General features: G+C 54.5%; 2 protein-coding genes across 2 annotated transcripts; one reads left to right on the plus strand and one right to left on the minus strand.

The window, feature by feature from the left end:
- Positions 1-11,013: 11,013 nt before the first annotated feature.
- On the minus strand, positions 11,014-12,726 carry FGF21 (fibroblast growth factor 21). Its single transcript, XM_043600362.1, has 3 exons — positions 12,303-12,726; positions 12,041-12,144; positions 11,014-11,421 (listed from the first exon to the last, which is right to left on the minus strand). The coding sequence occupies exons 1-3, from the start codon at positions 12,538-12,540 to the stop codon at positions 11,131-11,133; spliced, it is 633 nt and encodes a 210-aa protein (XP_043456297.1). The 5' UTR covers positions 12,541-12,726; the 3' UTR covers positions 11,014-11,130.
- A 1,701-nt stretch (positions 12,727-14,427) lies between these two features.
- On the plus strand, positions 14,428-16,986 carry FUT1 (fucosyltransferase 1 (H blood group)). The gene is made up of 2 exons (XM_043600363.1): positions 14,428-14,671; positions 15,239-16,986. The coding sequence occupies exons 1-2, from the start codon at positions 14,536-14,538 to the stop codon at positions 16,318-16,320; spliced, it is 1,218 nt and encodes a 405-aa protein (XP_043456298.1). The 5' UTR covers positions 14,428-14,535; the 3' UTR covers positions 16,321-16,986.
- The last annotated feature ends 780 nt before the right edge of the window (positions 16,987-17,766 follow it).

Raw genomic sequence — 17,766 nt, forward strand, 5'->3', positions numbered from 1 at the left:
TTAAAAAAAAAACGTTGAAAAAAAAATAAAAAAAAAAAGAGAGAGAGAGAAATGACTACGATACGATACTGTAATAGAATACAAAATAATAAAGAAAATACAAGATATAAAGAAAATAAACAAACTCACCACCACTTACCTTTGGAAACCTTCGCGGCTGGTGTGAGGGAAACAAGAGAGAGGAGGGATACTGTGGAGGACGACTTGCACGATCACTAATGCAATCACTGTTATCTCTTGGCTCAATGGAATCTTTTTCTGCACGGGAACGATTGTATATGCTCGCACGGGTGTTGACTACAGTAAATAGTCATAAACTCTTGTCATAGACTGTATTTCATGTAACTGGCAATAAGGCAGCAGAGGAGGGGCGCCTGGGTGGCGCAGTCGGTTAAGCGTCCGACTTCAGCCAGGTCACGATCTCGCGGTCCGGGAGTTCGAGCCCCGCGTCAGGCTCTGGGCTGATGGCTCGGAGCCTGGAGCCTGTTTCCGATTCTGTGTCTGCCTCTCTCTCTGCCACTCCCCGTTCATGCTCTGTCTCTCTCTGTCCCCAAAAAAATAAATAAACGTTGAAAAAAAAATTAAAAAAAAAAAATAAGGCAGCAGAGGAAAGGGTCTATATCCGCAGGCAGCCTGACCTAGAATGAGGCAAAGCATTCTTAAGCCTTCTCTTGGCCGGAAAAGCAAAGGGCTATCCATAGGTGCTTTGAAGTGACAAAAAAAAAAAAAAATTCACCAGTGACAGTTGTGGGCACCTTCCAACATTCTGAAAAATCGCTGATTTCTGCCAAACGGCCTGAGACTGAGCATCTGAGCACAGAAGATGATCACCCACAATCGCTCAGCGAGAGAGAGAGAGAGAGAGAGAGAACCATTGGTTGAGCTGTGCTCATGTGACATTCAGCATCAGTACAACTCATATGCAATCAGGGTGGTGGGTTCAAACCCCACCCTGGGTGGAGAGATTACTTAAATAAATAGTCTTTCAAAAAAAGAAATCTTGGGGCACCCAGCTGGCTCAGTTGGTAGAGCACGGGACTCTTAATCTCGGAGTCGTGAGTTCAAGCCCCATGTTGGGTGTCGAGCTTACTTAAAAATAAATCAGGGGCGCCTGGGTGGCTCGGTTGGTTGAGTGTCCGACTTCAGCTCAGGTCACGATCCCACAGCGCGTGAGTTCCAGCCCCGCATCGGGCTCTGTGCTGACAGCTCAGAGCCCAGAGCCCGCTTTGGATTCTGTGTCTCCCTCTCTCTCCCAGCCCCTCCCCCGCTCACGCTCTGTCTCTCTCTTTCAAAAATAAACAAACAATAAAATTTTTTTTTAATAAATCAATAAATAAAACAATTAGTGAAAAAACTTTAAAAAAGAAGTCTCTGATTTCTGTAAACGAACTCTCTCTCTCTCTTTGTTTGTTTGTTGTTTTTTTTTTAATAAAATACCTCCATTCATATCTAGTAAACCCTTTAGGGAGGGCTCATAGGAGCGCTACTCCCAACATTTTGACATGCTCAAACATTTTTGTCTAGTGTCATTCTATCGTTTGGATTGAAATTTCAGGATCACGCTTTATTTCCTAGTCGTCATGACAAGCGTCCCTCCACCGCTTTCTTGGAAGAATCCTTTCTGTGTAAAGGTCTGAGCCACTCTGGTTTCAGTTTCTTGTCTTGAAAAACTTAATCGTTTTGCATGTCTGCTAAGAGGACACTTTTTCTACCTTTACAATCTATTGACGTTAGTGCGCTTGGCTGGCTCCGTCAGTGCAGCGTTCGACTCTTGATCTCGGGGGTGTAGGTTCGAGCCCCAGGTTGGTTGAGGAGATTACTTAAAAATAAAATCTTAAAAAAAAAACTTTTTTTTTACATTTATTTAGTTTTGAGAGACAGAGCATGAGCAGGGGAGGGGCAGGGAGGGAGGGAGACACAGAATCAGAAGCAGACTCCAGACTCTGAGCCATCAGCACAGAGCCCGATGCGGGGCTCGAACCCACGAACTGTGAGATCATGACCTGAGCCAAAGTCGGACGCTTAACTGACTGAGCCACCCAGGTGCCCCTAAAAATAAAATCTTTAAAGTCCGTTGCCTTTAATAGGGTGTACCTTGATACTGATTGTTCTGTATCAGTCTCCCTGCGATATAATGATTTATGAGAAATATATATTTTGTCAGATGACCAAAATGTCTATTTCTCAGATGTAGTTAGTCTTCATCCAGTTCTTGAAAATGCCCCGGAGCCCTGCAGGTGACATGGTTGTCTTGTTATTAATGAAGGTGACTTTCGGACCCCACCCAAAGGTGGGGCTGGTTGCCAGGAGGACCCACCTTGGGAAAGAAGGGGTGGAACTCTCATTCCTACCCCACTTGCCCAACCTTTGGGGAGGAGAGGTTGAATCAGCCGATGGCCAATGGCTTAGTCAATCATGACTTTGCAATGGAGCCTCTATAAGAACCCAAAAGGACTGGGTTTGGAAAGTTCCAGGCTGGTGAACTTGTGGAAGTCTGGGAGCCAGTGGCATACTTGGAACATGTACGGAGGCTCCAGACTTTCCCCCCCAGATCTCACCCTATGTATCTCTCCAACTGGCAACTGACTCATATCCTTTATCATCTTTTAATAAACTTATCATCTCATATCCTTATCATCTTTTAATAAACTGGTGAACAGGGGTGCCTGGGTGGCTCAGTCGGTTGAGTGTCTGACTTCACCTCAGGTCATGATCTCACGGTTCATGGGTTCGAGCCCCGCATCGGGCTCTGTGCTGACGGCTCGGAGCCCGGAACCCGTTTCGGATTCTGGGACTCGGTGCCTCCCTCTTTTCTCTGCCCCTCCCCTGCTCGTGCTCTCTCTCTCTCTCTCTCAAAAATAAAATAAATAGACATTTTAAAAATTAAAAAAAAAAAACTGGTGAACAAAAATGTTTCCCTGATTTCTGTGAGCCACCATAGCAAATCAAAAGCATCCAATCTGGATTGGAACCTCCAATCTGAAGGGGGGGGGGCGGTTTCACCTCTTACCCCCACAGAAGACATGTGCTTCCTACATCCAAGAGCCCATGTCTTTAATCAGTTCTGGAAGTGCTCAGCTATTCTCTTCTTGAAACTCATCTCTCCTCTCAGCTCTATATGTTCCTCTAGAAGTTTATTGGAACCTTGTGTTCTACCTTCCTTGTCTCCTTCAATTTTCCATCCATTTGTCTCTTGGAGGAACATACCGAGCCCTACGTGGGGCTTGATCTCGCAAACCATGAGATCGCGACCTGAGCGGAAATCAAGAGGCTGACGCTTCACCGACCGAGCCCCCCCCCCAGGCGTCCCTGAATGTGTTCATCTTCTAGTTGCCAGTATTACAGACCCTAAGCTTTTTCAGAAAGATATGTTGTGATTTGGGGGCGCCTGGGTGGCTCAGCTGGTTAAGCATCCAACTTCAGCTCAGGTCACCATCTCACGGTTTGTGAGATCAAGCCCTTGCATCCGGCTCTGGGCTGGAGCCCTCTTGGGATTCTCTCTCTCCCCCCCCCCCCCCCCCCCCCCTCTCTCTCAGTCCCTCCTCACTCTCTGGCTCTCTCTCCCACTCTCCCAAAATAAATAAACATTAAGGGAGGAAGGAAGGAAGGAAGGAAGGAAGGAAGATAACATTGTGATTTCAAAATTGACCAAAGGCTTTCTTTTTTTTTTCTTTTTTAATTTTTTTTTCAACGTTTTTTATTTATTTTTGGGACAGAGAGAGAGACAGAGCATGAATGGGGGAGGGGCAGAGAGAGAGGGAGACACAGAATCGGAAACAGGCTCCAGGCTCTGAGCCATCAGCCCAGAGCCCGACGCGGGGCTCGAACTCACAGACCGCGAGATCGTGACCTGGCTGAAGTCGGACGCTTAACCGACTGCGCCACCCAGGCGCCCCGACCAAAGGCTTTCAGTTGACCTGAAACAGACCAGGTCCCTGGGTCTGCTCAGGAAAACGGAAACCGCCCTAGGTATTTCAAATACAGGGAATTTTGGGGCGCCTGGGTGGCTTGGTCGGTTAGGCGTCCGACTGCGGCTCAGGTCATGATCTCACGGTCCGTGAGTTCGAGCCCCGCGTCGGGCTCTGTGCTGACGGCTCAGAGCCTGCAGCCTGTTTCGGATTCTGTGTCTCCCTCTCTCTCTGCCCCTCCCCTGTTCATGCTCTGTCTCTCTCTGTCTCAAAAATAAATAAATGGTAAAACAAAAATTAAAAAAAAAAAACAAATACAGGGAATTTGTCTGTTTCTTTATTTATCTGTTTCTTTGGAGTGAGAGCAGGGGAGGGGCAGAGGGAGAGAATCCCAAGCAGGCTCCGCGCTGTCAGCTCCAACTCACGAGCCCTGAGATCACGACCGGAGCCGAGATGGAGAGTCAGACGCTGAACCGACTGAGCCACCGGGCGCCCCTCAAAAACAGGGAATGCGTTAAAGGGAATTGGTTATGTGAGTGTGGGGGGAGTACAAAAAGAAACCATGGTCCCGGAGGTGGGTAGAGGTAGCGGCTGGGGCTCCTGGGGCTGTCGAAAGTTGAAGGAGTGGCCCCTGCAGGGTAGAAGTCAGACGTGCGGCCCAGGCAGCTGGTACCCTGCCTTCCAGGAAGGGGCTCCCTATGGAGGTGGCACCAGGTCTGAGGGGTGCGGCTGGCTGGTGCCGGAAGCGTCTAAAGTGGCTGGACGCCGGATGCAGCCTGGAACTGGAGGGGCTGGGAAAGAAGTTCCTAGGCAACCGCCTCCCGCCCCCTAGTCTCCTGCCGGGGGTCACAGAGCTGGAGGGTGAGCTTCTGGCTAAACAGACAGCAGCTCTTGGCCTCCCGGGAACCGGTGGAGGGAAGAATGTGTGAGCAAGAGAAAGGGCTCCTTTCACAGAGAAGGCTCCAGAACAAACGGCGGCTGAATCACGTCTGCCTATGATGATAGGACGACTCTTAGAGAATGTTTTTCGGGCTGTGCTACGAGGATTTGCCGCTCTGAGCGAGCAGCCGTGGGAAGTAAATCAGGACCACCCAAATCAATTTCCTAATCTGTGTGAAAGTGACAAAGTCTACCTGTCCCGGAATCTGGGCTTGGTGGGGATTAACTTGGAAGGTAGCGGGGCTCGTGTCCTAGGACTGAATCTTCAACCCCCAAATTGTTGGCTTATGGACGAATGAAGCCTCCCTTTCTTTCTTTCTTTCTTTTTTTTTTTTTTTATGGTTTATTCATTTATTTTGAGAGAGAGAGAGAGAGCGCGCACAAGCTTGGGATGGGCAGAGAGAAGAGACCAAATTCCAAGCAGGCTCCACACTAGCCCGATGGGGGTTCAAACTCACCAACCATGAGATCATGACCCGAGCTGAAACCAAGAGTTGGACGCTTAACTGACCGAGCCACCCAGGCGCCCCAAGCCTACCTGTCTGACAGGTACGAAAAATCACAAGGAAGAGGAAGTATCAGGACCTTTAAATCAAAATCAAAATCTTGATCGGAAGAGAGGTACTGAAGAAACAAACACCTTTATATCCATGACACTGACACTTTAGAAATATTTTTTCAATGTTTGTTTATTTTTGAGAGACACGGAGGGACGGAGCATGAGCGGGGGAGGGGCAGAGAGAGAGGGGGACACAGAACCCAAAGCAGGCTCGGGGCTCCGAGCTGTCAGCACAGAGCCCGCCGCGGGGCTCGAACTCATGAACCGCGAGATCATGAACTGAGCCCAAGTCGGACGCTTAACCGACTGAGCCACCCAGGTGCCCCCGTGACACTGACACTTTTGTGTCAGTTTTATGTAAAGAAACTGATTGATTTGCTGATCACTGTACTCGGATCTGTCCTTGAGATACTAAAGGCATTTGGAAGGATCTGGTATATTCGACTTTCAAAACATCCGATCAAGATTGCATTAATGTTTGTCTTCTCTTCAAGGCACTTAACTCATTTAGGGGAATCTGAGATGCCAGACTTGTGGAAGCCCATTGATCACATCTGCAGTGTTCAGATGTTTGGTGAAATCTAAAATTGTGAAACGCACAGCTATTTTTAGCTGTGGACGTAGTCAGTGAATGTTTAGAGGAAAGGGGATTGCTTAAAAATTCATTAATCATTACCAAAGAAACCCAAATAGTTGTGAATATTTGTGTCCATCCTTAAAAGCTCTTCTGACATTAAAAGACCCCACCACGATCTTTTCAACCAACGAGGAAGCTGGGGTCCCTGGATATCCCCATGCAAAAGAAGGAAGTTGGACGCCATATACAAAAATTAACTCTAATTCAATGAGGGCCCTAAACCTAACGACCCAAACTATAAAGATCAAAGAAGAAAACATAGAACGGGGAAAGCTTCATGACGTTGGGTTTTGCAATGGTTTCTCAGATATGACGGCAAAAAACATAGACAAGAGTAGGAATAGAAAGGGGCGCTTGGCTGGCTCAGTCGGAAGAGCATGTGACTCTTGATCTCAGGGTCATGAGTGTGAGCCCCACGTTGGGTGCAGCGATTACTTAAATAAAGAAAGAAACACACTTAAAAATAAAATCTAAAAAAGTAAATAAAGTTTTTGCAGGGTGGGGTAGGGCGAGGCAAGGCTGTCTAGTCGTGTTCAGTGTGCCTGCCAATATACACGCCCTGTGCCTGGATCCCTCCCGTATTTCGTGACTTTGGACTAGGAACTCACTCAAGCCTTCCTCCGTGCGATCGGAGTTGAGTGACGCCTCTCTAGAGAAGCATTGCCTTTCCTTTGGCAGAGGACCCAGGGACATCACTAGTCCACCCGTCATCGCATTAATTTCTCAGCGTCCCAGTGCCTCAACCACCCAATTCGATCTCAAGCCCATGCCACATGAGATTGGTTGGAGTGGTTCTATAATTTCCAATACAGAATCACTTTCTTCCACTCAGGGCCCCAGCAGAAATAGGAAAATCTCCTCGAAGCTTTCTTTCTTCCTTTTTTTTTTCTTTAAGTTTACTTATTTATTTTGAGGTAGAGAGAGAGAGAGAGAGAGAGAGAATCCCAAGCAGGCTCCCTGCTGTCAGCACAGAGCCCAATGTGGGGCTCCATCCCATGAACCATGAGATCATGACCTGAGCCCAAGTCGGATGCCTAACCAACCAACTGAGCCACCCAGGCGTCCCTCTTCTTAGAAGCCTGTCCACACACTTAGAAGGATGTTTGGAAAGACGCCAGGTAACAACAAGGGCCACAGCATGGAATTTTTTCTCACGGGCGCAGCTTTCAGCGGATATAATTTTGAACTAATGGAAAAGTTTTGAGATTTGTGCAAAGAACTCCATGTATCTATCCGTTGCTAGGTTCTTCAGTTCTTGCTGTTCCCGTCCCCCCCCCCGCAACCCCCCGCGTTTTGCTTTATCATCCGCTCGCTATCTCTCTAGGTTATTATATATTTACATTTCCAGAAACATTTGAGAAAACACTGGAGATACCATGCCCCTTTGTCCCTAAGTACTTCAGCGTGTATTTGCATTTGCTAAGAGCAAGGACGTTCTTTTTAATAACCGCAAGGCAATCATCAAAATCAGAAAATTTCCCGTGGATCAATTACCACTATCTAATGCACTGAACTCATTCAAATTTCATCAAGCGTCTTCCTCACCACCGGGATGTCACCTGATTGCTCAGAGAGCTGCCTCTGGTGTCCATTAACACGAGCATTTCCTCCTGGCCTTGTCCTTAACCTTGACTTCTTCCAAGAGAGTCAAGGCCGGTTGTTTTGCAGAAGGTCTCCTGATAGGAAAATGTTTCCTCCCTCACGATTCGATTCAGGTTAGGCAGCACAAGGCTGGCTGGATCTTCCCACCTCCCACCTCCTGCACCCCCCACCCCCACCCCCGTACCCCCCCCCAAACAACAACAGGAACAGATCCACGTAGAGCAACTATGATAGCAGAAATTCACCAACAAACATTTTGCACAAACCCCTGACATACAAGTGACTGAGACCAAAAAGGAAGCTAGCAAGACTGGAACTTTCCCTGCAGGGGGCACTCCATCCAACTCTTGATCTCTGAACTCCGGTCACGATCCCAGGGTCCTGGGATGGAGCCCTGTGTTGGGCTCCGGGCTGAGCGCAGAGCCTGCTTAGAATTCTCTCTCCCTCTCTCTCCGCCCCTCTCCTGCGGGTGCGTGCACACTCTCTCTCAAAAATAAAATAAACTCATGGGGCGCCTGGGTGGCTCAGTCGGTTAAGCGTCCAACTCTTGGTTTCGGCTCAGGTCATGATCCCGCGGTTCGTGGGTTCGAGCCTTGAATCGCTAACCGAGAGGGGCCTGCTTAGGATTCTCCCCCCCCCCCCCCTCTGCCCCTCTCCTGCTCGTATTTGACATACAACATTGTAAAAATTTAAGGTGCATAAACATGTTAATCTGATACATTTACATAGCATAATGCGATTGCCATTGTAGTAATTATGAACACCTCTATGAGGTTTCATCATTATCCTTTCTTTTTAGGGGTTGGACTAAAGGTCTATTCTTGTAAAAACTAGCGTAAGGAAACCCCAGGTCGATTTTGGCAGGAGCTCTGGGGGGAAAGGAGCTTGGGTACTGGTAGGAGGGGAAACAGAGGTAGATCTCTCTACAAAATTTTGGAGAAGTGGATATACTAACAGGTAATTGCTATTTGTTTATTTATTATTTTTTTAAAGTTTTTTTAAATTTTTTTTTCAACGTTTATTTATTTTTGGGACAGAGAGAGACAGAGCATGAACGGGGGAGGGGCAGAGAGAGAGGGAGACACAGAATCGGAAACAGGCTCCAGGCTCTGAGTCATCAGCCCAGAGCCCGACGCGGGGCTCGAACTCACGGACCGCGAGATCGTGACCTGGCTGAAGTCGGACGCTTAACCGACTGCGCCACCCAGGCGCCCGAAAGATTTTATTTTCAACGTTTTTTTTTTGTTTTGTTTTGTTTTTGGGGACAGAGAGAGACAGAGCATGCACGGGGGAGGGGCAGAGAGAGAGGGAGACACAGAATCGGAAACAGGCTCCAGGCTCTGAGCCATCAGCCCAGAGCCCGACGCGGGGCTCGAACTCCCGGACCGCGAGATCGTGACCTGGCTGAAGTCGGACGCTTAACCGACTGCGCCACCCAGGCGCCCCATTATTTTCAAGCTATCTCTATATACCCAATGTGGGGCTCGAACCCATAACCCCACGATCAAGAGTCTCACCCTCCTCCAACTGAGCCCCCCAGGAGTCCCTGAGATGGTTTTGTTCTTAAACACCGTATGGAAAGAACAAAGAGTTGAACTTTAAGAACTCTGAGCCCGGACAGCGATCCCGGTCCACACCCCTCCTAAACGTCCTGACAGGTGAGCAAGACCAGACGAATGTAACAGACTGCACAGGTGTGCACCAAGTTCAAGAGCATCCCCTGGAAATTCAAGTTCACCTGGAACCTGTGAATGTGGCCTTATTTGGAAATAGGGCCTTTGTCAGTGGAATCCGATCAAGATGAGGTCACGCTGGACCAGACCAGGTCCTAAACCTGACGTGACCGGTGCCCTCATAAGAAGAGGGTAATTTAGGGACACCTGGGTGGCTCTGTCGGTTGAGCGTCCAACTTCAGCCCAGGCCATGATCTCACGGTTCATGGGTTCGAGCCCCCCGTGGGGCTCTGTGCTGACAGCTCAGAGCCTGGGGCCTGCTGCAGATTCTGAGCCACCCAGGCGCCCCCCCTCCCCCCACCCCTTTCTTTTTTTAATTTTGACACTAACCTGCTTCTAGCGGAAAGGAGAGACAATGCGATTGGGAGTTAACATCCCCAGGTGGGGGGAGAGGTGTTTGCTTAACACATTTTGCAGTTCTGTAGGTTTCCTGTCTGGCTTCCCTCTTCCAGGGTCCCGCCCCTCTCTGGGTATCTCTGACACCCCCCCTCTCCCCACCGAGCCCCACGTTTGTCCCTCTTCTCCTCCTCCTCCTGGGTCCTTGACTTCCTCTCTCTGGGTGTCTATCTTAGGACCCACCCCCCACCATTTCGCTACCTCTTCCCTCCCCGCCAGGCTGGCCAGGTCGGCGCGTTCTCCAAGACCGCGGAGGCTTGCAGGGGTGGGGTGGGCGGGAAAGTGATCAGGGCAGATGCCCCGAGGTGCTTCCTGCTCCCTCGTAGGAGGGAGACTTTCCAGAGTCAGGTGGACTCCTCTGACCCAGGAACATACATCCCACGTGAAGCTCTTCCCCCCCCCCCCCCCCAGCCACGAAGCCGCTCTTTCTGGCGACTTTTGTGGCGTTTCGGATTCTGCTTCCGGTGACAACTCTTTCCCTGCCGGAGCCAGCCCAGTGCCACCAGAGCGGACAGCCACACTTGCCACGAGATGCAGAGAGCTTCATTTCCTCCGGTCACTGAGTCCCTCCTGGGACCTGCTGGGACCTGCACTTATATATATCCCCTTTCCCCTGAGATGTTCCTCTCATTTGAACCTTGGAATTAAAAATGAAGGGCCCTGGGGCGCCTGGGCGGCGCAGTGGGTTAAGCCTTCCACTTCGGCTCAGGTCATGATCGTACAGTTTGAGCCCCGTGTAGGGCTGTGTGCTGGGCTCTGTGCTGACAGCTCGGAGCCTGGAGCCCTCTTCGGATTCTGTGTCTCCCTCTCTCTCTGCCCCTCCCCCACTCATGCTCTGTCTCTGTCTCTCAAAAATGAATAAACGTTAAAAAATTAAAAAAAAAAAAATAAAGAAGGGCCCAAGACGCCGTGGGAGGGGGTCAGACTCCTGGACATCAGCGCTGTCCGTGAATCTGGGCTGTTGTCTACATTTCTGTCCTCCCTTCTGTCCCACCCAGGAAATCGCTCAAAGAACAACGTGGAAATCTACGCTGCGGGCGGGGAGAGAGAACAGGCAACCCGCTCACTGGGACTGCATTCTGTGACAGTCTTTGCCCTCCAAGTCCATAAGCACCTGGACGGATGAATTTAGATCCTCCAGCCCTCTTCTAGAGAACCAGGACTCCCAGCCTTCAGTCCCTCCAGCCCCTCCCTCAGCACAGGGTTCCCAGTTCCTCAAACACTCACACACGCGCACCCTGACCCTCCTCTCAGATTCTTTATTATCCCAAGTAGGCAAAATAAAAAAATAAATAAGATAAATACCAAATAACCCAATAAATAAAGAGGAGGCCCCACAGCAAACAGCCCGTGGCTTCAGGAAGCGTAGCTGGGACTTCGGCCCTGGGAAGGCCCCACCATGCTCAGAGGGTCCGAGGAGCCCACGTCCGGGGGCTCGGGGGCCAGGATCCCTGGAGGCTCCGGGGGTGCCGGCAGCAGGCCTGGCAGTGGCAGGAAGCGGGCAGGCGCCCGGGGGGCCGAGTCCCGGTATGGGGAGTTGTGGGGGGGCAGGCGGAGTGGGAGCCCGAGGGTCTCCGAGTGGTAGATGTTGTATCCGTCCTCCAGAAGCAGTTCCCGGAAGCTGCAGGCTGCCGGGTCAAAGCGGAGCTGAGGGGACAAGAGCGGACGTCAGAGATACGGGATTCCTCTGCACCTTCCTGCTGCAGGACCCAGGAGTCCCGGCCCCCAGCCCCTCCTCCGGGACACAGGCAACAGAAGCAGGCTCCCCCTTTGCCCCTGGGCAGTCCTGCAAGGCCTACCTCCCTGGCTTCACTTCACAGAGACCAATATTCCAGCCCAGGGACCAGTCACGGCTCTCTGAGTCCAGACAGAGGCGTCTGGCTTCCACCCAAGGGGTCATGGTCACTTTACAGGCCATGGGTCCCCTGAGCAGCCCTGTGCCCAGCGTGAAGCAGGCAGCTAGGAGCCCATGCGGCCCAGCAGGGGTCACAGGTCACAGGACTCAGGCGCTCCGTCATTCACGGGCCTCGTGACTCGGAGCTGGTGTGTCCCTGCCTGAGCCTCAGTTTCCTCTTGTGCACAAATGATGAGGTCAGCTCCCGCGTGCAGGGGAGGTGGTGAGGCGGGGTGGGGGGGGGCCACGCCGGGAGCACAGAACCAAGCCCGGCTCAGGCCCAAGGTGCGAGAGGTGGAACCCTGGGTGGTGAAGGTGATACGGGGGGGGAGGGGGGCGAGCACGAGGAGGGGGGCGATCCCAGAAACTCACCGATCCATACAGTGTCCCATCTGGGCCCTGGCACAGGAACCTGGACGTTTTGACCCCCAAGATTTGAATTACTCCCGGCTTCAGGGCTTTTAGCTCCAAGAGACCTGAGAAGAGAGAGTGGTCAGGGGCTCAGAGGACCTCTGCCCAGGCCCGTCTCTCTTAGAACCAGGGGTCTAGGCTCCCAGCCCCTCCTCCCTCAGACCCAGGGGTCTGGACCCCCCAGCCCCTGCTCCCTCAGACCAGGCTGTGTCTATGCACTCACTCTCAGGGCTCCGGTGAGCGGTCCCCACCACTGTGCCATCAGCCTTGATCTCGAGGTGGACCTCTGTCTCCTGGGCGTCGTCCGTGTAGAGGAACCGCTGTCGAACTTGGCCCCCGAATTGGAGGAGGGGGCTGGAGTCAGGGATAGGGTGTGCCTGGCAGGCTTCTGGGAAAAGGACCCCCAGCATCATCAGGACCCACAGTCCCAGGTGCTGGGACCCGGCCTCGTCCCAGCCCATCACTGGCTCACGTCCTCAGGTGAGATCCGGGGTCTGGGGCTTGAGGAGCCAAATGGTCTAGATTCTGTCTCAGATCCCGGTTGTCTGGGACAGGAGATTCACGGATTGCACCTTAGCGAGCCTCAACGCCTGGGTCTTCGTGTCCGCGGATTCCCAGCTGACAGAATACCCCGGTCTCTTAGAATGGATGCAGGCACTCCAAAATTTATATCCAGACAGACCCGCCCAATCACCTTCCCCACACCTGACCCATGATATTTGACCCACTTGGCAAGAGCTAGGATTCCACCGTGGACAGATCAGCCTGAGCCGAATGATGCAACCGGTGGTGGGGGGGGGGGGGTCCTTCCCGCTGGGGCCCTGGACTCCCGGGTCTGAGGAATCAGGGGGACCGGAACCTGCTCACTGGGACTTGGCTGAAAGGGGCTGGGGGAAGAGAGGGCTGGGGGCCTGGAAAACTGCCTCCCTGGATGATCGACGGACACCGTGCCCCATAACCGGGATTGCGGCATCCTGCCTGAATTTCTGTGGGTTTCTGGGGGGGGGGGTGCGGGCAGGGAGGGTGTCACACACACGGACGTTCCTCGATCATCAGGAGAGCAGCAAAAGCCACGTGACCAAAAGCCTCTCGCCTCAACCTCACCAACCCCAGCCCAGAGGTTCCTCGGGCACCTAATGAGCCTCTCTTCCCTGATGCAATCCCGGGACCTCTTTCACCAGAGTAGCTACCCCAGGCCCAGAAAGGTGTTCTCAAAATAGCCTGGGGTGGGGAGGGTGGGTGGAGGGTGAAAGTCTGACTCAGCGCCTCTTGGGGGGGGGGGGGCAGAGCCAGGCTCTGGAGGGGGGAAGTGAGAGACCAGAGCCCAAAGGGAATGTGGGGGGGGGGGTGGTTCCTGGAAACTGTGGAACAGAGACCAGACACCCTCCAGTGCGGAGGTCTGAACTTCTCCAGCAGAGGAGGGGGCTGGGGCTGGAAATCCTGGGTCTGTGGAAGGAGGGGCTTGGGTCTGGAGACATCACGGTCCACCCTCTGGAGAGGGGAGTCAAATTCCTGGGTCTTTAGCTTTGATGTATTGAATGACAATGATCACACGGCTCCAGCCCAGGGAAGTGGGGCGGAGGGGGGGGGGGGGGAGGGGGTGGCGGAACCGCCCAGTCAATGGAAGCGGCTCCACGTATACACCGCGGAGCCGAGGCCCTGGACCCCCAACCTGGGGCCCCAGCCTCCCGGTGAGGCTGGGCATGACAGGCCCGCTCCCCCTCCTGCTTTCTCCTCCTCGCCCTCGGGGAGACGTTGCCCCCGGGACGCGCCCGTCTGGAGAGGAGCCGTCGGACCCCGGATCGTACGATTCCTCAAAAGGAGAGGCTCAGCAGTTCGCAGGTGCACCGTGCGGAGACGGGGAATCAGCGGCCCCCGGTGTGCGCGGGGACACCCTGTCGGGCCGGAGGCGCCCACGTTCGGGACCCTGAGAGCCGGAGGAGGTTTCCATCGGCTCCTGGAGCAGGCCTGGCAAACAGGTTCTGCCTCCCCACCGGGAGGACCCGGCAGAGGGCGGAGGATCTTCGCCCCCGCCCGGGCCTGGTGTCTGCGCCCTCCCCAGCGGCTGGGGCGTGGCCGGGCTCGGAGCATCCAGATACTCTGGGCGGCCCTTCGGCCCAGGCTCGGGAGAAGGGGGAGAAGTCGATGGACCCGAATACCTGGGTCCGGCATTGCGGCTGGGCGCCGGGTCTCCATGCTGTGGAGGCTGGCCCTGGAGAGCCCGCCCGCGGGCCGGGGCCGAGGAGGAGGGGGCCGGGCGCGGGTCCCCGCGTCTGGGGAGGGCGGGGGGGGGGGGGCGGGGGTTACCAGCTTAGCCTGGGGCGCCGGGGCGGGGGCGGGGCTCCGCCTCCGACCTACCTGCCCAGGTCGGGAGGGGCGGAGGCTGGGAGTCTCGGAACCGCGCCCATCTCCTTCCTCCCTCCCCCGAGCCCTAGGAGCCAGTCGGGGGAGGCGGCATGGAGGGGAGGGCTGCCGAGCCTAGGATCCCGGAGTCCCGGGTTCCGGGGGCGGCCGGATGTGGGCTGCACCTGCGGTCGGCGCGCTCCAGCCTCTCTAAGCCCGCTGTGGCTCTGTCACCCGCCAGGAGTTCAGGTGAGTGGGACCGGAGGATGCCTGGGACCCAGGAATCGGGGCCTTCGGTCCCAGGAGGCGCAGCCCCAACCGCTAGCCCCGTAGGACCCCAGGAGTCTCCACCCTCCCCCCCCCCCAACTCCTGCTCGTCCAGAGGCCGAGATCCCTCATCCAGTCCCCGACCTCCAGCCTCTCATGTTCCACCTGGCCCCTCTCTTCCCGTCACCCCCATGGCGGAGTCCTCACCCTCCCTCCACCAGGCCCACCCCAGAGAGGAGTGGGTGGCACATCGCCCAACTAAAGTGGGACCTCCCGGCCCGGAGAGCCAGATTCCAAGGTGCGGATGTGGCAGGCCGGCTCCGACACCCGTTGCTATCTTGGAAACACCAGTTTTCGACATCCGCCGTCCCCTTCCCTCAGTTCCAAACGCCCACCTCCCTCCCCTCCCTCGGATCCAGGCCCCTGATCCCCTTTCCCTGGGACCCAGGAGTCTCAAGCCTTGGTTTCCTCCTTCCCCCAGGCCCCTGCCCACGGACACTTCCTCCTGGGGCTCCGGGGCCCCGCTAATTCACCTTTCCTCCCGTGCAGCCATGTGGGCCCCCAGTCAACGGCAGCTCTGTGTGGCTTTCCTGCTAGTGTGTGTCCTTTCAGCCACCTTGTTCCTCTACGTCCACCAAGACCTCTTTCCCAACGGCCTGGCCCTGACGGCCCTGTGCCCAGGCCGCCGCCCGGTGCCATCCCCTGTGGCCATCCTCTGCCTGTCCCCCAACACCTCCGCCTGCCCCAAGCCCCCCGCCTCCCTCTCGGGAACCTGGACCATCCAGCCAGACGGCCGGTTCGGTAACCAGATGGGGCAGTACGCCACGCTCCTGGCCCTGGCCCAGCTCAACAGTCGCCGGGCCTTCATCCTGCCCGCCATGCACGCCGCCCTGGCCCCCGTGTTCCGCATCACCCTGCCGGTGCTGGCGCCCGAGGTGGACAGCCGCACGCCCTGGCGGGAGCTGGAGCTCCACGACTGGATGTCCCGGGAGTACGCCCGCCTGAGGGACCCCTTGCTGAAGCTCACCGGCTTTCCCTGCTCCTGGACTTTCTTCCACCACCTCCGGGAGCAGATCCGCAGGGAATTCACGCTGCACGACCACCTTCGGCGAGAGGCCCAGGGTCTGCTGAGCCGGCTCCGCCTGGGCCCCACCGGGGACCGCCCTCGCACCTTCGTGGGCGTCCACGTGCGCCGCGGGGACTACCTGCGGGTCATGCCCCACCGCTGGAAGGGAGTGGTAGGCGACCGCGCTTACCTCCGGCAGGCTATGGACTGGTTCCGGGCACGGCACGAAGACCCCGTCTTTGTGGTCACCAGCAACGGCATGGAGTGGTGCCGGGAAAACATGGACACGTCCCGTGGGGATGTGATCTTTGCCGGCGACGGGCAGGAGGGCTCGCCGGGGAGGGACTTCGCGCTGCTCACGCAGTGCAACCACACCATCATGACCATTGGCACTTTTGGCTTCTGGGCCGCCTACCTGACCGGTGGGGACACCGTCTACCTGGCCAACTTCACCCTGCCCGACTCCAACTTCCTGAAGATCTTTAAGCCCGAGGCTGCCTTCTTGCCCGAGTGGGTGGGCATTAATGCAGACTTGTCTCCCCTCCGCTCGTTGGCTGGGCCTTGAGCAGCGGGGACACTTTCTGGAATAGCTCGGGCCAGCGTTCTGGGTCTCCGGAGGCCTAGCGGCTTCTGGAGAAGCTTGTGGTAGCCCCGTAGCAGGCGGGCACCCATTTCTAGAGTAATCCTAGTTGGCTACACTTGGAGAAAGAGGACTTGGAGAAAGAGAAACCTAGGGGCTTTCTGTAACTGCCTGGACGTTCTAGAACCAGCAGGGGATCTTTTCCTGAGGCCTGGCAATGTCCAGAGAGGCTCACGGCAGTTCTGGAAGGCAATGCCTTACCCACTGTTCCCAGCACGGATCCAGGGTACTTCTGGATGGCTTCACCCCCAAAACGGAGAACACTCCCCTCCCCCCCCCCTCTAATGTTGCCTCTGGTCTTTTCTAGAAGAGAAGGACAATCCTCAGGATGAAAGAACTTAAGGGTAGTCCACAGCAAGCACTCATCCACTCCCCTGCTGCGTTTCTGGAGTGGTTCTAGAGAAGGCCAGGTCTCAGGCCTGTGGAGAATCCTGCAGGGCTTCCCCAGAGGGGATGAGGTTCTGGAATTCTAGGAGGATCTCAGGAAGGGACCCTCAGAAGTTCAACACCTCAGCCACTGCCAGAAAAACTGGCAGAACACGAAGTATCTGTCCTGTGAGGTGGGAAATCTGTCCAACCTCTCAGCCTCTGGGAAAAAGAAAGACAAAGGCCCGTTTTTGAAATTTAAAAAGAAAAAAAAATATGTTTTTTAATGTTTATTTTTGAGAGAGAGACAGAGACAGAGCGGGAGCAGGGGAGGGGCGGAGAGAGAGGGAGACACAGAACCGGAAGCGGGCTCCCGGCTCCGAGCTGTCAGCACAGAGCCCGACTCGGGCTCGAACTCGCAGATCTAGAGATCATGACCTGAGCTGAAGTCGGGGGCTTAACTGAGCCACCCAGGTGCCCCTTGAATTTTTTTTTTTTAATGTTTATTTTTGAGACAGAAGCAGAGAGCAAGCAGGGGAGGGGCAGAGAGAAGGAGAGGGAGACACAGAACCCAAAGCAGGCTCCAGAGCCTGAGGTGGGACTCGAACTCACGAACCGCGAGATCATGACCTGAGCCGAAGTCAGACACTTAACCGACTGAGCCACCCAGGCGCCCCAGAGACTCTATTTTGAGCAGATAGACTAAAACGTGGGACTGTTCCTCCACAGGTCGGGGAGAGGTATGGATGCTGAAATACAGCAGCTCGTGGAGCAAAGCCTTCCAGAAACCTAGAGACTTTTTTTTTGTTTTTTGTCAAAAACTGCCAAAGACAGGCACTTTACAAGTTGGCTCTGAGTTAAGGTTACCTTTCTTCTCAATTAAGAAAGTTTCCTTCTCTGCAGCTGGGCTGTTGGATGTAACGGGATCGGTTTTCTGGAATTCAGCCAGCATAAATAAACATCATGAATGTTTCTTTTGGGCTTGCAGAAAGCTACAGGTATGGG

This window comes from Prionailurus bengalensis, chromosome E2, assembly GCF_016509475.1.
Source record: "Prionailurus bengalensis isolate Pbe53 chromosome E2, Fcat_Pben_1.1_paternal_pri, whole genome shotgun sequence".
Classification (NCBI taxonomy): domain Eukaryota; kingdom Metazoa; phylum Chordata; class Mammalia; order Carnivora; family Felidae; genus Prionailurus; species Prionailurus bengalensis.